Genomic DNA, 22,158 nt, shown 5'->3' with positions numbered 1-22,158 from the left:
CTGTTTCATGTGGAATTTTTATTTTATAGACTGAATTCCCTCTTTAACATATAGCGCACCCCCCTCCAATTTGATCCTCTCTCTTTTTGTGATATAATCTGTACCCTGTTAACACAGTGTTCCATTGATTATCCTCTTTCCAACAAGTCTCTTAGATGCCTATTATATTTATAGCATCATTTAGTGCTGTATACTCTAACTCTCCCATCTTATTTTTTAGGCTTCTAGCATTTGTATACAGGCACTTTAGATTGTGTTTTTTTCCTTGCATCTACAAGCTACTTAGAAGATGAAGGGGATAATGTGTATCCTTTATCCTGCTCTCTCCTTAAACACACCTGACTTTCTTTTAGCATTGTTAAAACCTCTCCACTGGGATTCCATGAATGTCCTGTTTCAAATGTAGCCTTCAAGGATTCTCCACACCAAATCATATGCTGCTGGAGATTGTTTGCTTCCCCTCCCCCACCCCCCACATTGTAGTTTAAAAACTGTTCTGTCTCCTTTTTAAAGGTTTGTGTCAGTAGCCTGGTTCCATCTCTGTTAAGGCAGAGTCCATCCTTTTGGAACACTCTCCCCCTTTCCCAGAATGTTGCCCAGTTCCTAACAAATCTAAATCCCTCATCCCTGCACCATCATCTCAACCATTCATTGAGACTTCGGAGCTCAGTCTGCCTCTTGGGTCCTGCGTGTGGATGCTGCCCTGGAGGATGTAGACTTCACTTTCTACCTAGGAGTCTAAATTTGGCTTCCAGAACCTCCCTCCTATATTTTCCTATGTCATTGGTATCCATATATGTACCAAGACAGCCAGCTCCTGCCCAGCACTATGTAAGATCCTATCTGGTGACGCATGAGGTCCACCACCTTCGCACCAGGCAGGCAAATGATCAGGCGATCCTCATGTCCACCCAGCTATCTACATGCCTAATGATTGAATCACCAGCTACAACATCTGTCCTAACCCTTCCCTCCTGGGCAGACGTTTGTGTTTAGCCCATTCTTGAATTGAATTTATTTCAGGGCTGTAGGTAAGTCAGGTTCAATGGGTATGAATAGCTGCATATCATCCGCGTAGGTCCATTGATCGAATCAGCTCAGCTAGTGGCTTGAGGTAGATATTGAACATAACAGGTGACAGTATCAATCCTTGTGGTACCCCACTGCTCAGTGACCATAATGGTGATAAGTTGCTGCCAAACATTATGGATTGTTGCCTGTCTGATAGATAGGATCTGAACCAAGCAAGTACTGTTCTATTGATGCCTGTTTCTGTCAGTTGTGCTACAATGATATTATGATCCACAGTGTCAAAAGCTGCTGAGAAATCTAGCAATACTAACACAAGGTGAATCCCCTGTCTCGGTTTCTGTAAAGATCATCTAGTAGGGATACGAGAACCATTTCTGTTCCATAACCGGGTCTAAATCCAGATTGATATAGATCTAGACAGTTTCTCTCTTCTAGCCATTCATTGAGTTGAACACAGACGGTTTATTCTATAAGGTTTTCTAGAACTTGGATGTTGGATACTGGCTGGTAACTTACGCCATCTCCTTTCCAGTTGCTGTCCTTCGCATTTAAGGATCCAAAGTTCTGAAGAGTTAATGGGTGAAGAAGATGTAGAGGGGGACCCAACAATAGGCGGGTTTAGTATTATCCCATAGCAGTAAAGAGGAAAAGTGTTTGGAGAGGTATCAAAGGAGTAGAAACCATGAAGAAAGAGAGAGCACGGCAAATAAGGGAGGGAGGGGGGGGAGGGATAAGGAACTTCAGATAGGGTACCGTAATAATCATAACATACAATGTGATGTTAGTAAACTTAATATCTTAGATGAATGCTATTTACCGTTCATTTTGACAAAGCAGACAAATATTTAAGGTACAGAGTCTGCAGTTTGTGGGACTGAGGGGAGAAAAAGCTACAAAAATACTGGTGACACAAGTTACTGTCATATTTGCAAAAGAACGTTGTGTTTATTGATTTGTCAATTGTTAGATTTTAAGGCTATGTATAAGCTATTGGATCATCAATAAAACAGTTCAAACATAAGGATCCAAAGTTCTGGAGAAAACCAAGGTGAGCGTTTGTTAGTGGGGCATAAGACCTTTTTTACTGGTGCCATTTTCTCTAAGGTCTTGGCTAGGTGTGTATTCCAAATGTTAACCTGTTCTGACACTGTAGTTGTCTTTCCATTCACATTTGGATAGTCAAAGGCCTCTAGGAAATTCTCTATCTCTGTCTGCTGTTCATAGGTTTATTCTAAAGCAGTGCTTCTCAACCAGTATGCTGCGGTACACTGGTGTTCCCTGAAGACATTCCTGGTGTGCCCCCACCCAACACACACACACACTGGACCACAAGCAGCTAACACCTCCTTCCTTCCCTTTCATCCTTCCTTCACCCAAATGGGAGAGCAGTGGCATAAAGAAAATAGCAGTGTGGGCCTTGGGACCCATGCACGTGCTCACTGTTTGCCAGTCCCACCTCCTTCTGATCTCAGAACTCATGTCAGAGGGGGGCAGGATCAAAGGGACTGAGTGCACACTTGAGTTCTGAAGGCCCAGACCCCTCTTTTCAATTTCTACAACAAACCGGCACAGATTTAGAGGGCATGAAGGTGGAAGGGGAGATTGGGGGATATACTTGACACAGAGAAAGATGGAAAGAGAGATTGGGGGACATGCTCAACACGGAGTAAGGTGGAAGTGGAGATAAGGGGGACATGCTGGTGAAGAGGTAAGTTAAATTAGGGGCAGTGTGAGGGAGTGGATGATACATGGCCGGGTTCCCATGAAATCACTCCCTCACTGAGAGTGAGCCATCTTAGAGTAGATGGAGTTACACTTTTAGGGGCAGTGTGAGGGAGTGGGTGATACATGGCCGGGTTCCCATGAAATCACTCCCTCACTGAGAGTGAGCCATCTTAGAGTAGATGGAGTTACACTTGCTGAATCAGAGGGGTGGGACTCAGGCTGGAAGGTGATTAAATGCCCTGAGGTAGAGGGAGGCCCTGAGTGAGGACATCTCTAAGGGGAGTCCCTGAGGTAAGAGGCCTCCAAGCATAGGAGCCAACTTTTCAAAATGATTGGGGGGTGCTGAACACAATCCAATATTCTCCCTCCGCCTACCAACAAAAAAGAATAGTTCTAGATTGCATTCAAAGATAACACAAGGTTCCATTTCCTGAACTTTAGCTTGCACACAACATTCCTTATTCCTGAGAGATTATTACACCATCAAAGCACTGTCCCCTGCATGTTTTAAAAGCCAAGCCACACCTTGTTAAGAAATCTTTAACACTATATTCAAACCTGGGCAAAAACGCACTCGGAACATTACCATATCATAATAGCATTAACTGCCAGGACACAAACAAGCTCATTTTCAAAGCACTTAGCCTCCCAAAGTTCCATAGAAACCTATGGAATTTAGCCTCCCAAAGTGCTTTGAAAATATGCCTCAAAGAGCTATAATCTCATGTGTGAAAAGGCAGCAGTGTAAATATTACACTGGGCCCTAAAACACCAATACATTACCTAGTGAAAAACCCCCAAAACAGACAACCAGGATCTCTATACAGAATACCACATTGTGATCATTCATGAAGAACACATGACACAACATATAACAAAAGACCAAAGATCAATAAGAAGGCAAAAAAACTGAACTAGAAACTTCAAGAAGCCAACTAAAATAGAAAATATCAGAGATGTGCATTTCTAAAAACAGACATATTCCAATTAATTCAGAATAAAATACTTTTCTACCGTTGTCTGAACATTTTATTTTTCTGTTGACTTTGGTCCCAGTGTCTCTTTTCTGCTTCTCTGGGTTTTTTTTTTCTTGTCTTCACTGTGGTTTGTCCATTTAATATTTCTTCTCGCTCCATGTTCACCATCCTCCTCCTGAATCCTTGTCTGTCTTATCTAACATCTCCCCTCTATGACCCTGTCCCTTACCTTCCTCCATTTACAGCATATTTGTCCGTATCCAGCATTTCCCTTCTGTCTGTGTCTTGCCCTATCCTGCATTTTCCCCTCTGTGTCCCTGTCCCTATTTATCCCCATCCTCCTGTGGTCAGCATTACTCCTCTGTGTCCCTGCCCCCCCTATGTCAAGCATTACCCCTCTATGTCCCTATCCCACTTCCATGCCCAGCATCACTTCTCTGTCCCTCCCTTCTTCCCCTGGCCCTGAGGCCAGTATCTCTTCCTGTAGCTTCTCACCCACACCCCCTCACAGTTCAGTATGGCTCCCTAGTCTTCCGTCTAGCAGCAGCTTTCCCCATTTCTTCTCTCCCCACCCCCAGTCTCTCTCCCTTGTTCTCCCCTCCCCCAAGCTGATCCAGCATCTATCCCTCTCCCCTTTCCGTCTAGCACCCTGTCTGTTTGTCTCACCTTCCCCTCTCCCCTTTCCTGGTCCAGCAGAGCAGCACCTCTGTGGCCTGCAGGTCTATGTTTTTCTCCTTTGTCCCCCCCCCCCCCCCCCCCTTGGTTCACCATTATTGCTAACTACCTTGATCTCTACCGGTAGAGGTACCACGGCGAGTGAAAAATTCTGCCTACGTGGAACATGAAGTTGCATCAGAGAAGGCCAGACAAGATCCCAAGGTAGATCCTTTCAATCACTGCAGTGCATCTACCGGCAGTAATTAAGGTAGTTAAAAGCCCCAGTAAGCTGCATGGACAGCTGCCGGCAGCGGGACCGCAAACATGGACTAAGAATCAGAGGGGGGGGGGGGGGTCCGCTTGTGGAGTATTGCATTTGCGTGCCCCACAGAGTCGGTGCCTATGCCTCCAAGGGAGTGGCAACTGAATCTACAGTACCTGAGGAAAATGCCAGAGATGAGAAGTAGCCAGAGCTCAGTAGTTTCCCTGGCGTGAGAAACTGTGTTTAATTCTCCGCCTCCATGGACTAGATGGCATGTATGTATGTAAGTAAGACTGCCAAGGTTATGTTTAGAGAGCACTGATCTGGGTGCGTCCAGATGGGACCCAGTACGGTATTAGTAGCAACTGGGTTGGTCTAGGTTAGGAGCCAACCCCAGGAAGAGAGTATTAATAGTGATATGTGAAAGAAATAGAGAGAAACAAAGAGACTTTACTGGTGCTGGTTCAAAGCCTGTGAAATTGTAGATGTGCATGTGCTTAATCACTGAAATAAAGTATTTCCTGAAGTAATAGGTGTGCCCATGCTGAATCAGAAATAAAGTATTTGTTTTAACTTGCAAACCCTATGTATATGACAGTGTTTGTCCAGGCTCCAAGCTACACCCTCAATCACGTTACCACAGGGAGATGCTGGATAAGGAAGGTGAAAGGTAAGATCAGGGAGAAATGCTGGACATGAGGAAAGGGAAGACAGGAGAGATGCCTGGCATGGATGGACATAGGTGGAGAAGAGAGATGAACTAGATAGAAGCAGTAAAAAGAGGAAGCTTGAAGACTGGAGGATATGAAGGAGAGATGGAATTCAAAGAAACAAAAAATGGGAAAAAGCTGAGGAAATGAAGAAGATAGTAACATAGTAAATGACAGATAAAGACCTATTCAGTCTGCCCATCAGACACATTTATTTTCAATTCATGATTGAACCAACAATCCAATATTATTCATACAAGAGACACAGTTCTTAGAGCCATTGGAAGACAAAACCTGTGAGTTATATTATGGTGGTCTTTCATACAGCCTTCAAAGACTATTCAATGTTTTATTCAATGTGGAAACTTAAACGTATAAAACCTTTCTGCCTGAGTGAAATATTTCGCAATCTAATACAAATGGTACTAAGCCATGCGGACTATTGTAGCGGAATCTAAGCGGGATGCAAAGAAAAACTCACAAAGAAACTCCAGACCGCCAAAAACACAGCAGCCAGACTGATATTCGGTAAAACACGATTCGACAGGGCCAAACCCCTTCGGGAAAAACTGCACTGGCTCCCAATCAAAGAACGGATCACCTTCAAAATCTGCACCCTGGTCCACAAAATTATCTACGGCAAAGTCCCAGGCTACATGACAGACCTCATAGATCTACCAACCAGAAATAGAACCGGATCATCACGCACATACCTAAACCTCCACTACCCAAACTGCAAAGGACTCAAATACAAAGCAACCTATGCATCCAGCTTCTCCTATATAAGCACACAACTATGGAACGCACTGCCAAAAGCCGTGAAAACAATATACGACCATCTAAATTTCAGAAAATCATTAAAAACCCACCTGTTCGTAAAGGCATACCCTACCAACCCAACATAAATGCCTAATCTCTGCAACACAGCAAAACTAAAGATCATATTGGACACTATATAACCCCTCTCTCTACAACCCCCATATTACCTGAAACACACGGACCTTATTCTACCAGAAAATCACATTATATCTGTCTCCCTACTGGACTGGGCAAACGCCTTCACAGTACTATGTAAGCTACATTGAACCTGCAAATAGGTGGGAAAATGTGAGATAGAAATGTAATAATAATAATAGTATTATTAACAACATTTTACTAAATTCCACTTTAAGATGTCTTCCCCTCCTCCAGTGAGAGAAGGGAGGAGTTCAGGGGACTTGCTGGACTGTCTTCTCCTCCCCTACTGAGAGAAAAGACTTGGCAAATGGACAGGACACCCTGGGCAGTATGCTAAGGGGGTAGAGGAAAAGAGCAGAAACTAGGACCATTGTGCTTAGAAAAATAAAATCACTAGACAACAAAGGTAGAAAAAAATAATTTTATTTTCCATGTACTGATTGGAATGTGTCAGTTGTGGGAATTGGTGTTGTGCTACAAGCAGAGTTTGGCATCTTGAGGTTTCAAGTTGATTTTTGTCTACATATTTCTATTTGGAGGGGGTATATTTGGGTTATACATGTGCGATTAAGTCCAGATATTGTGTTAGAAATGATTGCTATAATAAGCCAGCTTCTTCAGTTTTCCTAATAAATATATTGATGCTCTGGGCTCACTCCAATATGTATGATGCTGCCTTTTCCTAGGAAGATCCTTGTTGGTGGTGTTATGGTATGGTAGATTTGTTCTGTACAGGTCCCAAGTGACTTTTGTATGGCAGGCGCCTGACTAGTGTTCTGAGTGGGGGAACATCCCCACTCTCCTCACTGACCAGAGTTTTTAGAGGGCCTTGAAGAAGTGGATGTCACCTTATCCCTTGCCTCAGGCAGCAGAATGCCTTGAACTGCCCCTGGGGGTAAGTGCTGCCAATGGAGGAGGCCAAGATGAAAAAAGTTACACCTCTGTAGGAGGAGGGCTAATGAAAATGTGCTGCCTGTGGGGAAGGGGGGAGGCAGGGATACAAAAAAGGGCTGCCTGGGAGAGGGGACAGGGTTAGGAAAACAGTGCTGCCTGTGGATGGCCACAGAAAAAAAAACTGCTGCCAGTTTGGGTACAGGGAGGGAGGGAGGGAGGGAGAAGCTGTTTTTTCTATCCATGGGGAAAAGGTGATCTATTTTTCTTCTGTTAAGTAACTAGTCATGGACATTCAAAGGGAGTAAATTATCATCCTGCATTAGACCCTGCCATCTTCCCATTATTACCTAATTATGTTTTAGACTTCTTCATACTCTCGATTTTAGTTTAAAGTACACTTTCTGGTATTTCACAATCAAGTGGCCAGTGACTTTGCAAAATTTGGGTTGGTGTGCCCCAAGTATCAAGCAAGCTTGAAAGTGTGCCCCAAAATAAAAATAAAAAAAAAACTTGAGAATCCCTACTCTAAGGTGTCTAACATCGCCCATTGGAACAAGTATTTGTCTAAAAGTTCCCAAACCCCTTGCTCTGAAACTAAAACATTTCATATTTCAGTTTTGCTCATGTTAACTTTAAATCTCAGTCCCCATAGTCCTTTGCTGCTTTTATCAGGACTAGTAGAGATTCCACTGGTTCTACAACCGAAAATAACAGATTATTTCATACACTGACACTATTTAAGTGTGTGTGTATACAGATAGATAGATATGGGTGTGTGTGTGCGCGCATAGGTATCAGATGAGTAAACGTACCCAATTTCAGAGATAGTAAAAAAAGGAGATACTGCCAGAGTGAAAGACACGGAAATTTGATCATCTCTGGAAGATATCTCTCTATATAAAAGGCAACCCCAACGTTCTGAAGCCTCCACGGAAGTTGAGGCGCCCGAGATATCCGGTGTGCCCTGGAGTGTCTGCACCGCCCTCGCGTCAAAACGTCATGACGTCGAGGGCGGAGCTATGACACTCGACGGCCGAAACGGAAACTGTGGCGAACAAGGCAAGTACCTCGGAGGGACGGAGGGAGGGGGCCCCTTGCTAGCGCCCGTTTCATTGCGTTCTGAAACGGGCATTTTTTCCTAGTAGCTTATAATTCTAGTGGTCTCTTGCCTTCAGTTATGCCTTGCCTTTCATGGCAGTACCAGAGAACCTCTGCTAAAGATTTCATTTTAAAAAATAGAGATTTAAAATACCTGTGCAACATGGTCATAACATGTAAATTGTAGCTATAGCTATAGGCAACAACGACTCAAAGACAATTGGCTCACCAGATCAGTCTAGAGTTTGCCAAATTTCTTCATTATCAGGATATTCTTCTGACCTATATAAAATCTGACAAATTCATCTCTAATTTGAGTCATTTTAAACAAGGTATTCCCTTGCTTATCACATTTTTTCATTATATTATTTCTCTCCTTTAATATTTTCAAATTCTAATCCATCAGTCTACGTCCCCTGTTTTTTGTTCAAAATAGAAATTGTAAGCCATCAGCCTACTTGCCCTGTTTTTTGTTCAAAATAGCACTAGTTGCAGCTACCATTTTGAATGTGCCAGCATGGATAGGAGTGACTGGAGATCGTTTCTGCCTGCCCTAACCTGGACCATTAGAGCCTTAAGGCCAAGAGGGGAAGGGGCCTATGGGAGGTGGATGCTCTTGGGGAGGTGTCTTTGGAGGAGGGGAATTTCAGGAAGGGTTGCCCTCAGGGAGGTGTCAGGAGGGGGTAGATGGTCTTTGGCAGGGTCTTCGAGAGGGAGGTTGTTTTGGGGGATGCTTTTGGGGGGCACTACGGGAGGGGTTTTTTTCAGTGGGGCTCTTTGAGGACAGCAATAAAAAAATGCAATTAATTACAATCGACATTTTTTATCGGGCAGTTAATTGCAAATAACATTTTTATAGCAACTATAATATATTTATCATTGGCATAAATCCATTGGCTAAATGTGCCTGCAGAGTTTTCACTGGTGCATCCAGTTTTGATTATTTACTCAATAATGTATAAGCACTTCTAACATAATGCTTCACAACAAAATTAAAAACCATTATGTAATTTAAAGGTTATCTGTTTATTTTTTCAGCTTGAGAAATTTAAGGAGGTGTGTGAGATTTTGAAAAAAGAAAACCTGGAATGGAAGATCAGAGGTCCTCCTAATAAAAGGTATTTAGTTTCTGTCACTTTACAGCTTTTGTCTTTTGATTAGAACTTATTTCTTTTTAGATTCCTTCTGTTCCTTTGGGCTTCCCACACTACTGCAACTGGTCTTGTGTTGATTCACCACCATCCGTTTTTTTATTCTTTCAATCCCAATGGTAGTTGTAAAGAATTATACAGAAGGGGTTCAGAAACATCTGTCTGCTTGAAGGGAAAATAATTATCTGAAAATTAAATGGAATGAGATGACATCTGATATGAGGGGAAACAGTGAAAAGCATATCTGAGTTGTGAATGGGTTAAGTTGAAATAAGGGTTCTGGAGAAATAAGACCCTCCAAAAATTTCCCAATGCATTTCTATGAGAAAAGCAGTTCCAGCTTCGGCAACATAGAAATTAACCTCCTGATATTGAGCCTGTGTCAGTCAGCATTTTTTATAAACGCCAGCCATAGACATATAATAGTTAGTATCTGGATAGTGGCTACACTGACTATCTGAATAGAACAGTGGAACTGCCAGTACTGTCAGATAGTGGCAGTGTTCATAAGTACATAATAAGTAACATAGTAGATGACGACAGAAAAAGACCTGCACGGTGCATCCAGTCTGCCCAACAAGATAAACTCATATGTGCTACTTTTTGTGTATACCTTACCTTGATTTGTACCTGTCCTTTTCAGGGTACAGACTGTATAAGTCTGCCCGCACTATCCCCGCTCCCAACCACCAGCCCCGCCTCCCACCACCGGTTCTGGCACAGACCGTATAAGTCTGCCCAGCACCATCCCCACCTCCCAACCACAAGTCCCGCCTCCCACCACCGGCTCTGGCATAGACCGTATAAGTCTGCCCAGCACCATCCCCGCCTTCCGCCACCGGCTCTGCCACCCAATCTTGGCTAAGCTCCTTAGGATCCATTCCTTCTGAGCAGGATTCCTTTAGGTTTATCCCACACACGTTTGAATTCTGTTACCGTTTTCATTTCCACCACCTCCCGCGGGAGGGCATTCCAAGCATCCACTACTCTCTCCGTGAAAAAATACTTCCTGACATTTTTCTTGAGTCTGCCCCCCTTCAATCTCATTTCATGTCCTCTCGTTCTACCGCCTTCGCATCTCTGGAAAAGGTTCGTTTGCGGATTAATACCTTTCAAATATTTGAACGTCTGTACCATAATCACCCCTGTTTCTCCTTTCCTCCAGAGTATACATGTTCAGGTCAGCAAGTCTCTCCTCATACATCTTGTAACGCAAATCCCATACCATTTTCGTAGCTTTTCTTTGCACCGCTTCAATTCTTTTTACATTCTTAGCAAGATACGGCCTCCAAAACTGAACACAATACTCCAGGTGGGGCCTCACCAACGATTTATACAGGGGCATCAACACCCCCTTTCTTCTGCTGGTCACACCTCTCTCTATACAGCCTTAACAACCTTCTAGCTAAGGCCACCACCTTGTCACACTGTTTCGTCGCCTTCAATCCTAGATACTATCACCCCAAGATCCCTCTCCCGTCCGTTACTTATCAGGACTCTCCCTGCCTAATGCATACGTCTCCCGTGGATTTATATTCCCTAAGTGCATCCCTTTGCATTTCTTCGCATTGAATTTTAATTGCCAAACCTTAGACCATTATTTCTAGCTTATGTAGGTCCTTTTTCATGTTTTCCACTCCCTCCGGTTGTGTCCACTCTGTTACAGATCTTAGTATCATCTGCAAATAGGCAAACTTACCTTCTAACCTTAGGCAATGTCACTCACAAATATATTGAACAGATCGGCCCCAGCACGATCCTTGAGGCACTCCACTACTCACCTTTCCCTCCTCCGAGCGAATTCCATTCACCACCACCCTCTGGCGTCTGTCCGTCAACCAGTTCCTAATCCAGTTCACCACTTCGGGTCCTATCTTCAGACCATCCAGTTTATTTAAGAGCCTCCTGTGGGGAACCGTGTCAAAAGCTTTGCTGAAATCTAAGTAGATTACGTCCATAGCTTGTCCCTGATTCAATTCTCCTGTCACCCAATCAAAGGCATTCAATGAGATTCGTTTGGCACGATTTCCCTTTGGTAAACCCATGTTGTCTCGCATCTTGCAACTTTATGGCTTCCAGGAAATTCACTATCCTTCCTTCAGCATCGTTTCCATTACCTTTTTCAATACCGAAGTGAGGCTTACCGGCCTGTAGTTTCCAGCTTTCTTCACTATCACCACTTTTGTGAAGAGGGACCACCTCCACCGTTCTCCAATCCCTCGGAACCTCTCCCGTCTGCAAGGATATATTAAACAAATCTTTAAGAGGACCCGCCAGAACCTCTCTGAGCTTTCTCAATATCCTAGGGTGGATCCCATCCGGTCCCATTGCTTTGTCCACCTTTAGCTTTTCAAGTTGTTGATACACACTCTCTTCCATGAACAGTGCTCTATGCACTTCAATCTCATTAGTACTTTTTGCAGTCCATCGCGGTCCTTCTCCAGGATTTTCTTCAGTGAAAACAGAACAGAAGTATCTGTTTAGCAAATTTGCTTTTTCTTCATCATTATCCACATAGCGGTTCTCAGTATCTTTTAGTCTCACAATTTCCTTTTTAGTCATTCTCCTTTCACTAAGTGCCAGTGAGTCAGCTAGTTGCTGTATCAATGAAAGTTCTCTAGCAAGTCTGATGAAGGAATTTTCAGTTCAAGATTAAACTTTCAAATTCCCCTGGAATTTAACTTTTGTAAATCAATCTAAATAAGTCTTTGCCATACTGGGGCAGAACGAAGGTTCATCATGCCCAGAATCCTGTTTCCAACGGTGGCCAGAGTAAAAGCATTTAGCTTTGCGGGATTTAAAAAAAGGTTTGAATGGCTTCCTAAAGGAAAAGTCCATAGACCATTATTAAAATGGACTTGGGGAAAATCCACTGCTTATTTCTAGAATAAGCAGCATAAAATGTATTGTACTGTTTTGTAATCTTGCCAGGTACTTGTGACCTGGATAGGACACTGTTGGAAACAGGATACTGGGCTTGATAGATCTTCGGTCTGTCCCAGTATGGCAATACTTATGTACCTGGCAAGATCCCAAAACATTACAATACATTAAAATAAGAAATAAGCAGTGGATTTTCTCCAAGTCCTTCTTAATTAATGGCTTATGGACTTTTCTTTTAGGCAGCTATCCAAACTTTTTTTAAACCCCACTAAGCTAACTGCTTTTACCACATTCTTTGGCAAGGAATTCCAGAGTTTAATTACACATTGAGACATACTTTCTCCGATTTGTTTTAAATTTACTATTTTGTAGTTTCATTGCATGTACCACAAGTCTAAATAGATCCTCTGATAAATATTTTCGAATAACTCACAATTTTCTCATGACATTAAAGGAACTTCTATTAAGTGAATTAACATGATGTTCCATGGATAATTTATCATCCAACACAACACCCAGAATTTTAATTGAGTGATCTAATGAATAGGAATCTTCATCAATACTGAAATTTGAATTTATATTTGATTCTTCTTGGCACCCAGCAACAAAAAACCCACAAACATCCTAATTTAATATCCACGAATTGGGGAATTGCTTCAAGATCAGAACTTTATTATCATTTTCCATGCCCTCATGTCATCTAAAACCCCTTGGAAAGTGGGAGACTGAGGCCGTGTGGTGGGACCCAAGATGGTGGAGGTAGAATTGATGGGCCTACACTAAGTCAGTTCGGTGTAGGCAGCAGAGATAGCTTTGGAACTTAAAACCCTCTGGAAAGCCCTTTCTACCAGAAATTACAAAAGATAGTAGATAAGCTGGAATTTGTTGTTACAAGGTGAATTTCCTTCCCTCTTATGGTTTAGGGTATTTCCTTTCCCCAAGACACAACAGGCCAGCTGCTGTAACTTAGAAAGCAAAACACCCCAGGCTGCAAATAGCTTTTGTGACTTCTTGATTGCCACACAGGCCGTGCACTTAGCTCCGAATCAACCAAGACGACACACCAAATATAATTGGAGGTATGAGAAGGTATCTTTTATTTCTCAACCACCAAGTATAATTACAATTAGTCATTGCTCTGTAAGCATAATTTAAAGAACACCATTTGTGATGAGAAGTACAACTCAATTTTATTTACCACGTACAAGTCAAATCAGTAGTTATCTGTGACTCCAAAGAATATACAAGCAACATGTACAATCAATTGGTTATGGGAATATAATATCCCAGCTACACATAGGTGTTTTATGGGTCTGAGTCTTTAATGTTTTGTTTTACTACTCAAAAGCCAATTAGTAGATATAAAAGACTCAAAGTTACTCATGAGAAAGCAATTGGGTTACTTGCAATAGATTGGTTTCTCATGGAGAGAGCAACCATGACTGTCTCTCTAGCTTGAAGTAGGAAGTACACTCATTTTTATAGGTCCTCTCAGGATACAGATAATATGACAGTAAGCACACCAGATTGGATCTATGTTAATGTCATAGATAACACTGATTGGCTATGGTAATGAAGTGGTTAGTAGGAAATCTAAGCCATCTTCCTGAGAAGCCATCTTTGTTGTTTTTCAAGAACATCTGTAACCACACTGTTGCTAAACGATGTTGCTCTGTTCTTTCCCACTCACGCTCGTTCCTCATTCTGCTGCATGAGAGTGTCACAACAGATCATGAGTTCTGTATTTTTAAACATCTGTTACCAACATATTGCTACATCCATGCAACTCTGTCAGTTAGACCCCCAAACCTTGTGGTTTTCTGTTTGTTCTGCAGTGTCCCAATAGCTTATATGCCTTTGAGCAACACTGAATTTCAAGTCAGAGTTACAGGCCTATAAGTTTTTATCTCATTTTAAATCCTGAACCAGAGTCAGGCCTGGGACCCAATAACAATATTATTCAAAGGCTAGAATTGCTCCATAAGGATTTTCAATCTTACCAGCAATGCCTATCTGATGCTGAAGATGCCTTGCAGTCTCAGGAGACCCAACAACAAATTCTGCAAACTACCATTACCAAGCTTAAGGAAAAATTAGAAGAAGCAATCTTTGCCTGGTAGGATTTCCTGAGCCTATACGAGACATGAAACTTAGAGCATTTTTGGTGCAGTGGCTGCCCCAAACCTTGAAATTGAAATCCACCTCAGGGCCCCTACAGATACAATGGGCCCATTGATTAGGACAACTGAGGGCTACATTCATGGTAATCTTGAAAGTTCTCAAATTTGCTCACAAGCAGGATATTTTAAGGGGCTAGCCGTCAGGAGGGATCCCTGTAACGTGAGAACCACAAAATTCTTTGTTTCCAAGACTGTTCGGCAGTAGTCTCGGCAAAGCAAAAGGTATTCACTACTTTGTGCTCATTCCTACATGCCAAACAAAGTGCCCTTTGCATTTCAATATCCAGCGAAGCTGTGGATCACTCGAAAGGGAGTGCACCAGTGGCAGAGACCTGAGGATCCTCGGCAGTATACTCGTTACACCTTACAGGAACTTCATTTCCTACAACAGTTGAATGCTCTCTTTTTCTATGTTGTGTGAGACGGATTTGTCAGTCGCTTGAAATTCCTTTAGCGATCTATTCTTGGCTGTGGCACTCTAGAAATTACATCGAGCAAAGAGCCATTTTGCTGAGAGGCCTGATTATAGTTATCTGCATGATGGATCTACTACAAACTACTACTACAAATCATTTCTATACCACTACCAGTCGTACGCAGTGCTTCACAATTGAACATGAAGAAAAGACAGTCCCTGCTCAAAAGAGCTTACAATCTAAATCTCTTGCTGGGAGCCATTGCAATGGGCCTCTTGTGCCAGGCCTTCCTTGTGGAGGACGTTGTGGAGCATTCCAGATATGACAGTGTATTTTTCTGTTATTTTCTCTAGCCATAGTGAACAACACTAGTGGAAACCTTCAGGGAGTATGGTGATTTTTCCCTGGCATTGGCTTCAGCAGATCGACAAGCATAGAAAAACAAAAGTCCTCTGCACAGGTACACAGGTAAACAAGCACAGCAGGGGTGACACGAAGGATGATGCAGAATAAAAACGTCCAATGGACTAAAAAGTTCACATCAGAAGCTTTATTCACAGTAAAAATGGACTCGACACGAATTGTGTTTCGGCCACAAAGGCCTGCTTCAGGAGTCCCTAAACAATACAAAAACTAGTATCGATCTCTTCTGATGAAGAATGAAATGTTTTTCGACAACCCCTGGGGAGACCCTCTGAGCTTTTCAGAAGACAGACTCCAGAAACTCCTCCAAGAACCTTTACCAGATGAGGAAGATATTACATCAGATCATAAGTACATAAGTGCTAAGTATTGCCATATATGGGAAAACCAGCATCCTGTTTCCAACAGGGCTAATCCAGATCACAATACCTGGCAAGATCCCAAAAAAGTACAAACATTTTATACTCTTATCCCAAACCTTTTTTAAACTCCGCTAAGTTAACTGCCTTTACCACATTCTCCGGCAACGAATTCCAGAGGTTAACTACACGTGAGTGAAGAAACATTTTCTCCGATTTACAACATTGTAGTTTCATCGCAATGCCCCCTAGTCCTAGTATTTTTGGAAAGCATAAACGGACGCTTCACATTCTACCCGTTCAACTCCATTCATTATTTTATAGACCTCTATCATATCTCCTCTCAGCCGCTTGTTCTCCAAGTCGTCCCATCCCCTTTATCATTTTCGTTGCCCTTCTCTGCATCTTTTTAATTCCACTATATCTTTTTTGAGATGCAGCAACCAGAACTGAACACAATAATTCGCGGTGTGGTCGCACCATGGAGCAATACACAGGCATTATATCATCCTCATTTTTGTTTTCCATTCCTTTCCTATAATACCTAACATTCTATTTGCTTTCTTAGCCGCAGCAGCACACTGAGCAGAAGGTTTCAATGTATCATCAACGACGACGACACCTAGATCCCTTTCTTGGTCCGTGGACTCCTAACGTGGAACCGGGCATGACGTAGCTATAATTCGGGTTCCTCTTCCATATTGCATCACTTTGCACCTGCTCACATTAATGTCATCTGCCATTTAGAACACCCAGTCTCCCAGTCTCGTAAGGTCCTCTTGCAATTTTTCACAATCCTCCCTGTGATTTAATGACTTTGAATAACTTTGTGTCATCAGCAAATTTAATTACCTCACTAGTTACTCCCATTTCTAGGTCATTATAAATATGTTAAAAAGTAGCGGTCCCAGCATAGACCCCCTGGGAACCCCACTAACTACCCTTCTCCATTGAGAATACTGACCATTAACCCTACTCTCTGTTTTCTATCTTTTAACCAGTTTTTAATCCACAGTAGAACACCACTACTTCCTATCCCATGACTCTCCAATTTCCTCTGGAGTCTTTCATGAGGTACTTTGTCAGACGCGTTCTGAAAATCCAGATACACAATATCAACCGGCTCACCTTTATCCACATGTTTGTTCACCCCTTCAAAGAAATGTAGATTGGTGAGGCAAGATTTCCCTTCATTAAATCCATGTTGACTTTGTCTCATTAATCCATGCTTTTGAATATGCTCTGTAATTTTGTTCTTAATAATAGTCTCTACCATTGTGCCCGGCACCGACATCAGACTCGCCGGTCTATAATTTTCCTGATATTCTCTGGAACCTTTTTTAAAAATCGGCATTGCATTGGCTACCCTCCAGTCTTCCGGTACCACGCTCAATTTTAAGGATAAATTACATATTACTAACAATAGCTCCGCAAGCTCATTTTTTAGTTCTATCAGTACTCTGGGATAAATACCATCCGGTCCAGGAGATTTGCTACTCTTCAGTTTGTAGAACTGCCCCATTACATCCTCCAGGTTTACAGAGAATTCATTAAGTTTCTCCGACTCGTCAGCTTCGAATACCATTTCTGGCACTGGTATATCCAACAGACTGCCAAGACCTGTCGCTTCTTCCTCTTCAACATCAGCAAAATTCGCCCTTTCCTATCTGAGCACACCACACGAACTCTCGTCCACGCTCTCATTACCTCTCGCCTTGACTACTGCAACTTACTCACCGGCCTCCCACTTAGCCACCTATCCCCCCTTCAATCTGTCCAAAATTCCGCCGCACGTCTTATCTACCGCGTGAACCGATACTCTCATATCACCCCTCTCCTCAAGTCGCTTCACTGGCTCCCGATCCGCTACCGTATACAGTTCAAGCTTCTCCTATTGACTTTCAAGTGCACTCAATCTGCAGCCCCCCATTACCTTTCTACCCTCCTCTCCCCATATGTTCCCACCCGTAACCTCCGCTCTCAGGACAAATCACTCCTTTCTGTACCCTTCTCCACCACCGCTAACTCCAGACTCCGCCCCTTCTGCCTTGCATCACCTTATGCCTGGAACAGACTTCCTGAGCCCATACGCCATGCGCCCTCCCTGCCCATTTTCAAGTCCTTACTCAAGGCCCATCTCTTCTCCCTTGCTTTTGGTGCCTAACCACCTTCCCATTCCTGATACCTACACTGACTACATAGTTTTTACCTTTAGATTGTAAGCTCTCTTGAGCAGGGACTGTCCTTCCCCATGTTTAAACTTGTACAGCGCTGCATAACCCTGGCAGCGCTATAGAAATGCTAAGTAGTAGTAGTAGTAGTAGTAGAACCGATATACTCACATCACCCCTCTCCTCAAGTCACTTCACTGGCTTCCGATCAGATACCGCATACAATTCAAGATTCTCCTCCTTACCTACAAATGCACCCGGTCTGCGGCTCCTCACTACCTCTCTAGCCTCATCTCCCCCTATGTTCCCGCCCGTAACCTCCGCTCACAGGACAAATCCCTCCTTTCAGTTCCCTTCTCCACCACTGCCAACTCCAGGCTCCGCTCATTCTGCCTTGCCTCGCCCTATGCCTGGAACAATCTTCCTCAACCCCTACGCCAAGCCCCCTCCCTACCCATCTTCAAATCTCTGCTTAAAACTCACCTCTTCAATGCTGCTTTCGGCACCTAACCTTTCGTGTAATATAGTATGCCCTATCAGACGGACTCTTCACTTGTCTTTTGATTGTACACTTGTCTTTAGATTGTACACCTGTCTTTTAGATTGTAAGCTCCTTGAGTAGGGACTGTCCTTCCATGTTTAAATTGTACAGCGCTGCGTAACCCTAGTAGCGCTTTAGAAATGTCAATTAGTAGTAGTAGTAGGTATCCCACCCAAATCTTCCTCAGTGAAGACCGAAGCAAAGAATTCATTTAATCTCGCCGCTATGGCTTTATCTTCCCTGATCGCTTTTACTCCTCGGTCATCTGTCGGTCCAACCGATTCATAGTAACATGGTAACATAGTAGATGATGGCAGAGAAAGACCTGTACGGTCCATCCAGTCTGCCCATAAGTACATAAGCACTGCCACGCTGGGAAAAGACCAAAGGTCCATCAAGCCCAGCACTCCGTCTCCGACAGCGGCCAATCCAGGCCCCAATAACCTGGCAAAACCCCAAAATTTAATAACGATCAATGGACTTTTCCTTCAGGAATCTGTCCAGACCCCCTTTAAACTCAGCAAGGCCAGCTGTTGTCACTACCTTCTCCGGCAATGAGTTCCAGAGTCTAACCACGCGCTGAGTAAAGAAAAACTTTCTCCAATTTGTTTTAAACCTACCACATTCTAATTTCATCTTGTGTCCCCTGGTTCTATTATTGTTAGAAAGCGTAAACAAACGCTTCACATCTGTCCGCTCTACCCCACTCATTATTTTGTACACCTCCATCATATCACCCCTCAGCCGCCTTTTCTCCAGGCTAAAGAGTCCTTGCCTTCTTAATCTCTCCTCATAAGGTAGTCGTCCCATCCCTTTTATCATTTTCGTCGCCCTTCTCTGCACCTTCTCCAATTCCTTTATATCTTTTTTGAGATGAGGCGACCAGAACTGAACACAATACTCCAGGTGCGGTCGCACCATGGAGCGATATAACGGCATTATAACATCCTAATGCTTGTTTTCCATCCCTTTTCTAATAATACTCAACATTCTGTTCGCCTTCTTAGCCGCCGCAGCACATTGAGCTGAAGATTTCAGCGTCCTATCCATGATAACTCCCAGATCCCTTTCTCGGTCTGTAACTCCTAAAGCGGAACCTTGCATGACATAGCCGTAATTCGGGTTCCTCCTTCCCACGTGCATCACTTTGCACTTGTCAACGTTGAACTTCATCTGCCATTTGGACGCCCAATCCCCCAGTCTCACGAGGTCCTCTTGTAATCTTTCACACTCCTCCCGTGACGAGATGACCCTGGATAACTTTGTGTCATCTGCGAATTTAATTACCTCACTAGTTACTCCCATCTCAAGGTCATTTATAAATATGTTAAAAAGCAGCGGTCCCAGCACAGACCCCTGAGGGACCCCACTAACTACCCTTCTCCATCGAGAATAATGACCATTCAACCCTACTCTCTGCTTCCTATCTTTTAACCAGCTCTTAATCCATAATAATACACTGCCTCCGATCCCATGACTCTCCAGTTTCCTTTGGAGTCTTTCGTGAGGCACTTTGTCAAATGCCTTCTGAAAATCTAGATATACAATATCGACCGGCTCCCCTTTGTCCACATGTTTGTTCACCCCCTCGAAAAAATGCAGTTGATTTGTGAGGCAAGACTTCCCTTCACTAAATCCGTGCTGACTTTGTCTCAGTAGCCCATGCTTTTGTATGTGCTCTGTAATTTTATTCTTAATAATAGCCTCCACCATTTTTCCCGGCACCGACGTCAGACTCACCGGTCTATAATTTCCCGGATCCCCTTCCCGGATCTCCTTTTTAAAAACCGGCGTTACATTGGCCACCCTCCAATCTTAAGATACCACACCTGATTTTAGGGATAAATTGCATATTACTAACAGTAGCTCCACAAGTTCATTTTTCAGCTCTATTAATACTCTGGGATGAATACCATCCGGTCCCAGTGATTTACTACTTTTTAGTTTGCAGAACTGCCCCATTACATCCTCCAAGTTTACAGAGAAATCATTTAGTCTTTCTGACTTGTCCGCTTCAAATACCTTTTCCGGCACCGGTATCCCTCCCAAATCCTCCTCGGTGAAGACAGAAGCAAAGAATTCATTTAATTTCTCCGCTACAGCTTTGTCTTCCCTGATCGCCCCTTTAACACCACCGTCATCCAGCGGCCCTACCGATTCTTTAGCCGGCTTTCTGCTTTTACTATGTACTTTATGTATATACTACTACTTATCATTTCTATAGCGCTACAAGGCATACACAGCGCTGTACACCATACACAAAAAAGGCAGTCCCTGCTCAAAGAGCATACAATCTAGATAAGACAGGCAGACAGACAGAACAATTAAGGGTAAGGGAATAAAGAGGTGAGGATAAAAGGACAGGGCAAGTGAGCAGTGGTTAGGAGTCAAAAGCAGTGGTAAAGAGGTGGGCTTTAAGTTTGGACTTGAAATGGCCAAAGAGGGGGCTAGACACACAGGCTTGGGAAGTCTATTCCAGTTGTGAGGTGCAGCAAGATAAAAGGAACGGAGTCTGGAATTAGCAGTAGAGGAGAAGGGGACAGATAAGAGAGATTTATCAACAGAACGGAGTACCCGAGGGGGGGGGGGGCGTAGGGAGAGACAAGAGTGGAGAGGTACTGGGGAGTGGCAGAGTGAATGCACTTATAGGTCAATAAGAGAAGTTTGAATTGAATGTGGAAACGAATAGGGACTTAAGGAGAGGGCTAATGTGAGCATAGCGACTTTGGCAGAAAATCAGTCACGCAGCAGAGTTTTGGACTGATTGAAGAGGAGAGAGGTGGCTAAGAGGGAGGCCGGTGAGAAGCAGGTTACAATAATCAAGACGAGAGGTGATAAGAGTTGTGGATAAGGGTTCTGGTAGATGGGGATGAATTTTGCTGATGTTATAGAGAAAGAAACGACAGGTTTTGGCAAGCTGCGGAATGTGAGCAGAGAAGGAGAGAGAGGAGTCAAAGATGACCCCAAGGTTACGAGCAGATGAGACAAGGAGAATAAGAGTACCATCCACAGAAATAGAGAAAGGGGGGAGAGGAGAGGTAGGTTTAGGGGGAAAGGTGAGAAGCTCGGTTTTGGCCATGTTAAGTTTCAGATGACATTGAGACATCCAGGCAGTGATATCAGATAGGCAGGCTGAAACATTGGTCTGGATGCTGGTTGAGATTTCAGGGGTAGAGAGGTAGATTTGAGAGTCATCAGCATAGAGATGGTATTGAAAGCCATGGGAAGAAGTGTAGATAGAGAACAGGAGAAGACCGAGAACAGAATCCTGAGGTACATCGATTGGTAGAGGGATAGAAGTGGAAGAGGATCCACCAGAGTGTATACTATAGGTGCAAAGCGAGAGGTAGGAGGAGAACCAGGAAAGAACAGAGCCCTGGAATCCAAATGAAGACAGCGTATCAAGGAGTAGGCTGTGATTAACAGTGTCAAAGCGGCGGATAAATCGAGAAGGATGAGGATAGAATAGAGACCTTTGGATTTGGCCAGGAACAGGTCATTGGAAACTTTTATAAGTGCAGTTTCAGTTGAATGAAGAGGGCGAAAGCCAAATTGGAGTGGGTCAAGAACAGCTTGAGATGAGAGAAAGTCAATACAGCGGCGGTGAACGGCACGTTCAAGTAACTTGGAAAGAAAGGGGAGGAGGGAGATGGGTCGATAGTTGGAAGGACAGGTAGGTTCAAGTGAAGGCTTCTTCAGGAGCGGTGTGACCACAGCATGTT

General features: G+C 43.4%; 1 protein-coding gene across 1 annotated transcript in view; it reads left to right on the top strand.

Moving 5' to 3' along the window:
- OGFOD1 (2-oxoglutarate and iron dependent oxygenase domain containing 1) overlaps nucleotides 1-22,158 on the top strand; it is a 683,818-nt gene that overhangs the window by 479,277 nt on the left and 182,383 nt on the right. The window contains 1 exon segment of the mRNA XM_030203703.1: nucleotides 9,351-9,430. Coding sequence (XP_030059563.1) covers nucleotides 9,351-9,430 — 80 coding nt within the window.

Source organism: Microcaecilia unicolor, chromosome 5, assembly GCF_901765095.1.
Source record: "Microcaecilia unicolor chromosome 5, aMicUni1.1, whole genome shotgun sequence".
NCBI lineage: Eukaryota > Metazoa > Chordata > Amphibia > Gymnophiona > Siphonopidae > Microcaecilia > Microcaecilia unicolor.
Note: the sequence above shows the minus strand (reverse complement) of the source record. Positions and strands in the feature narration are given on the sequence as shown.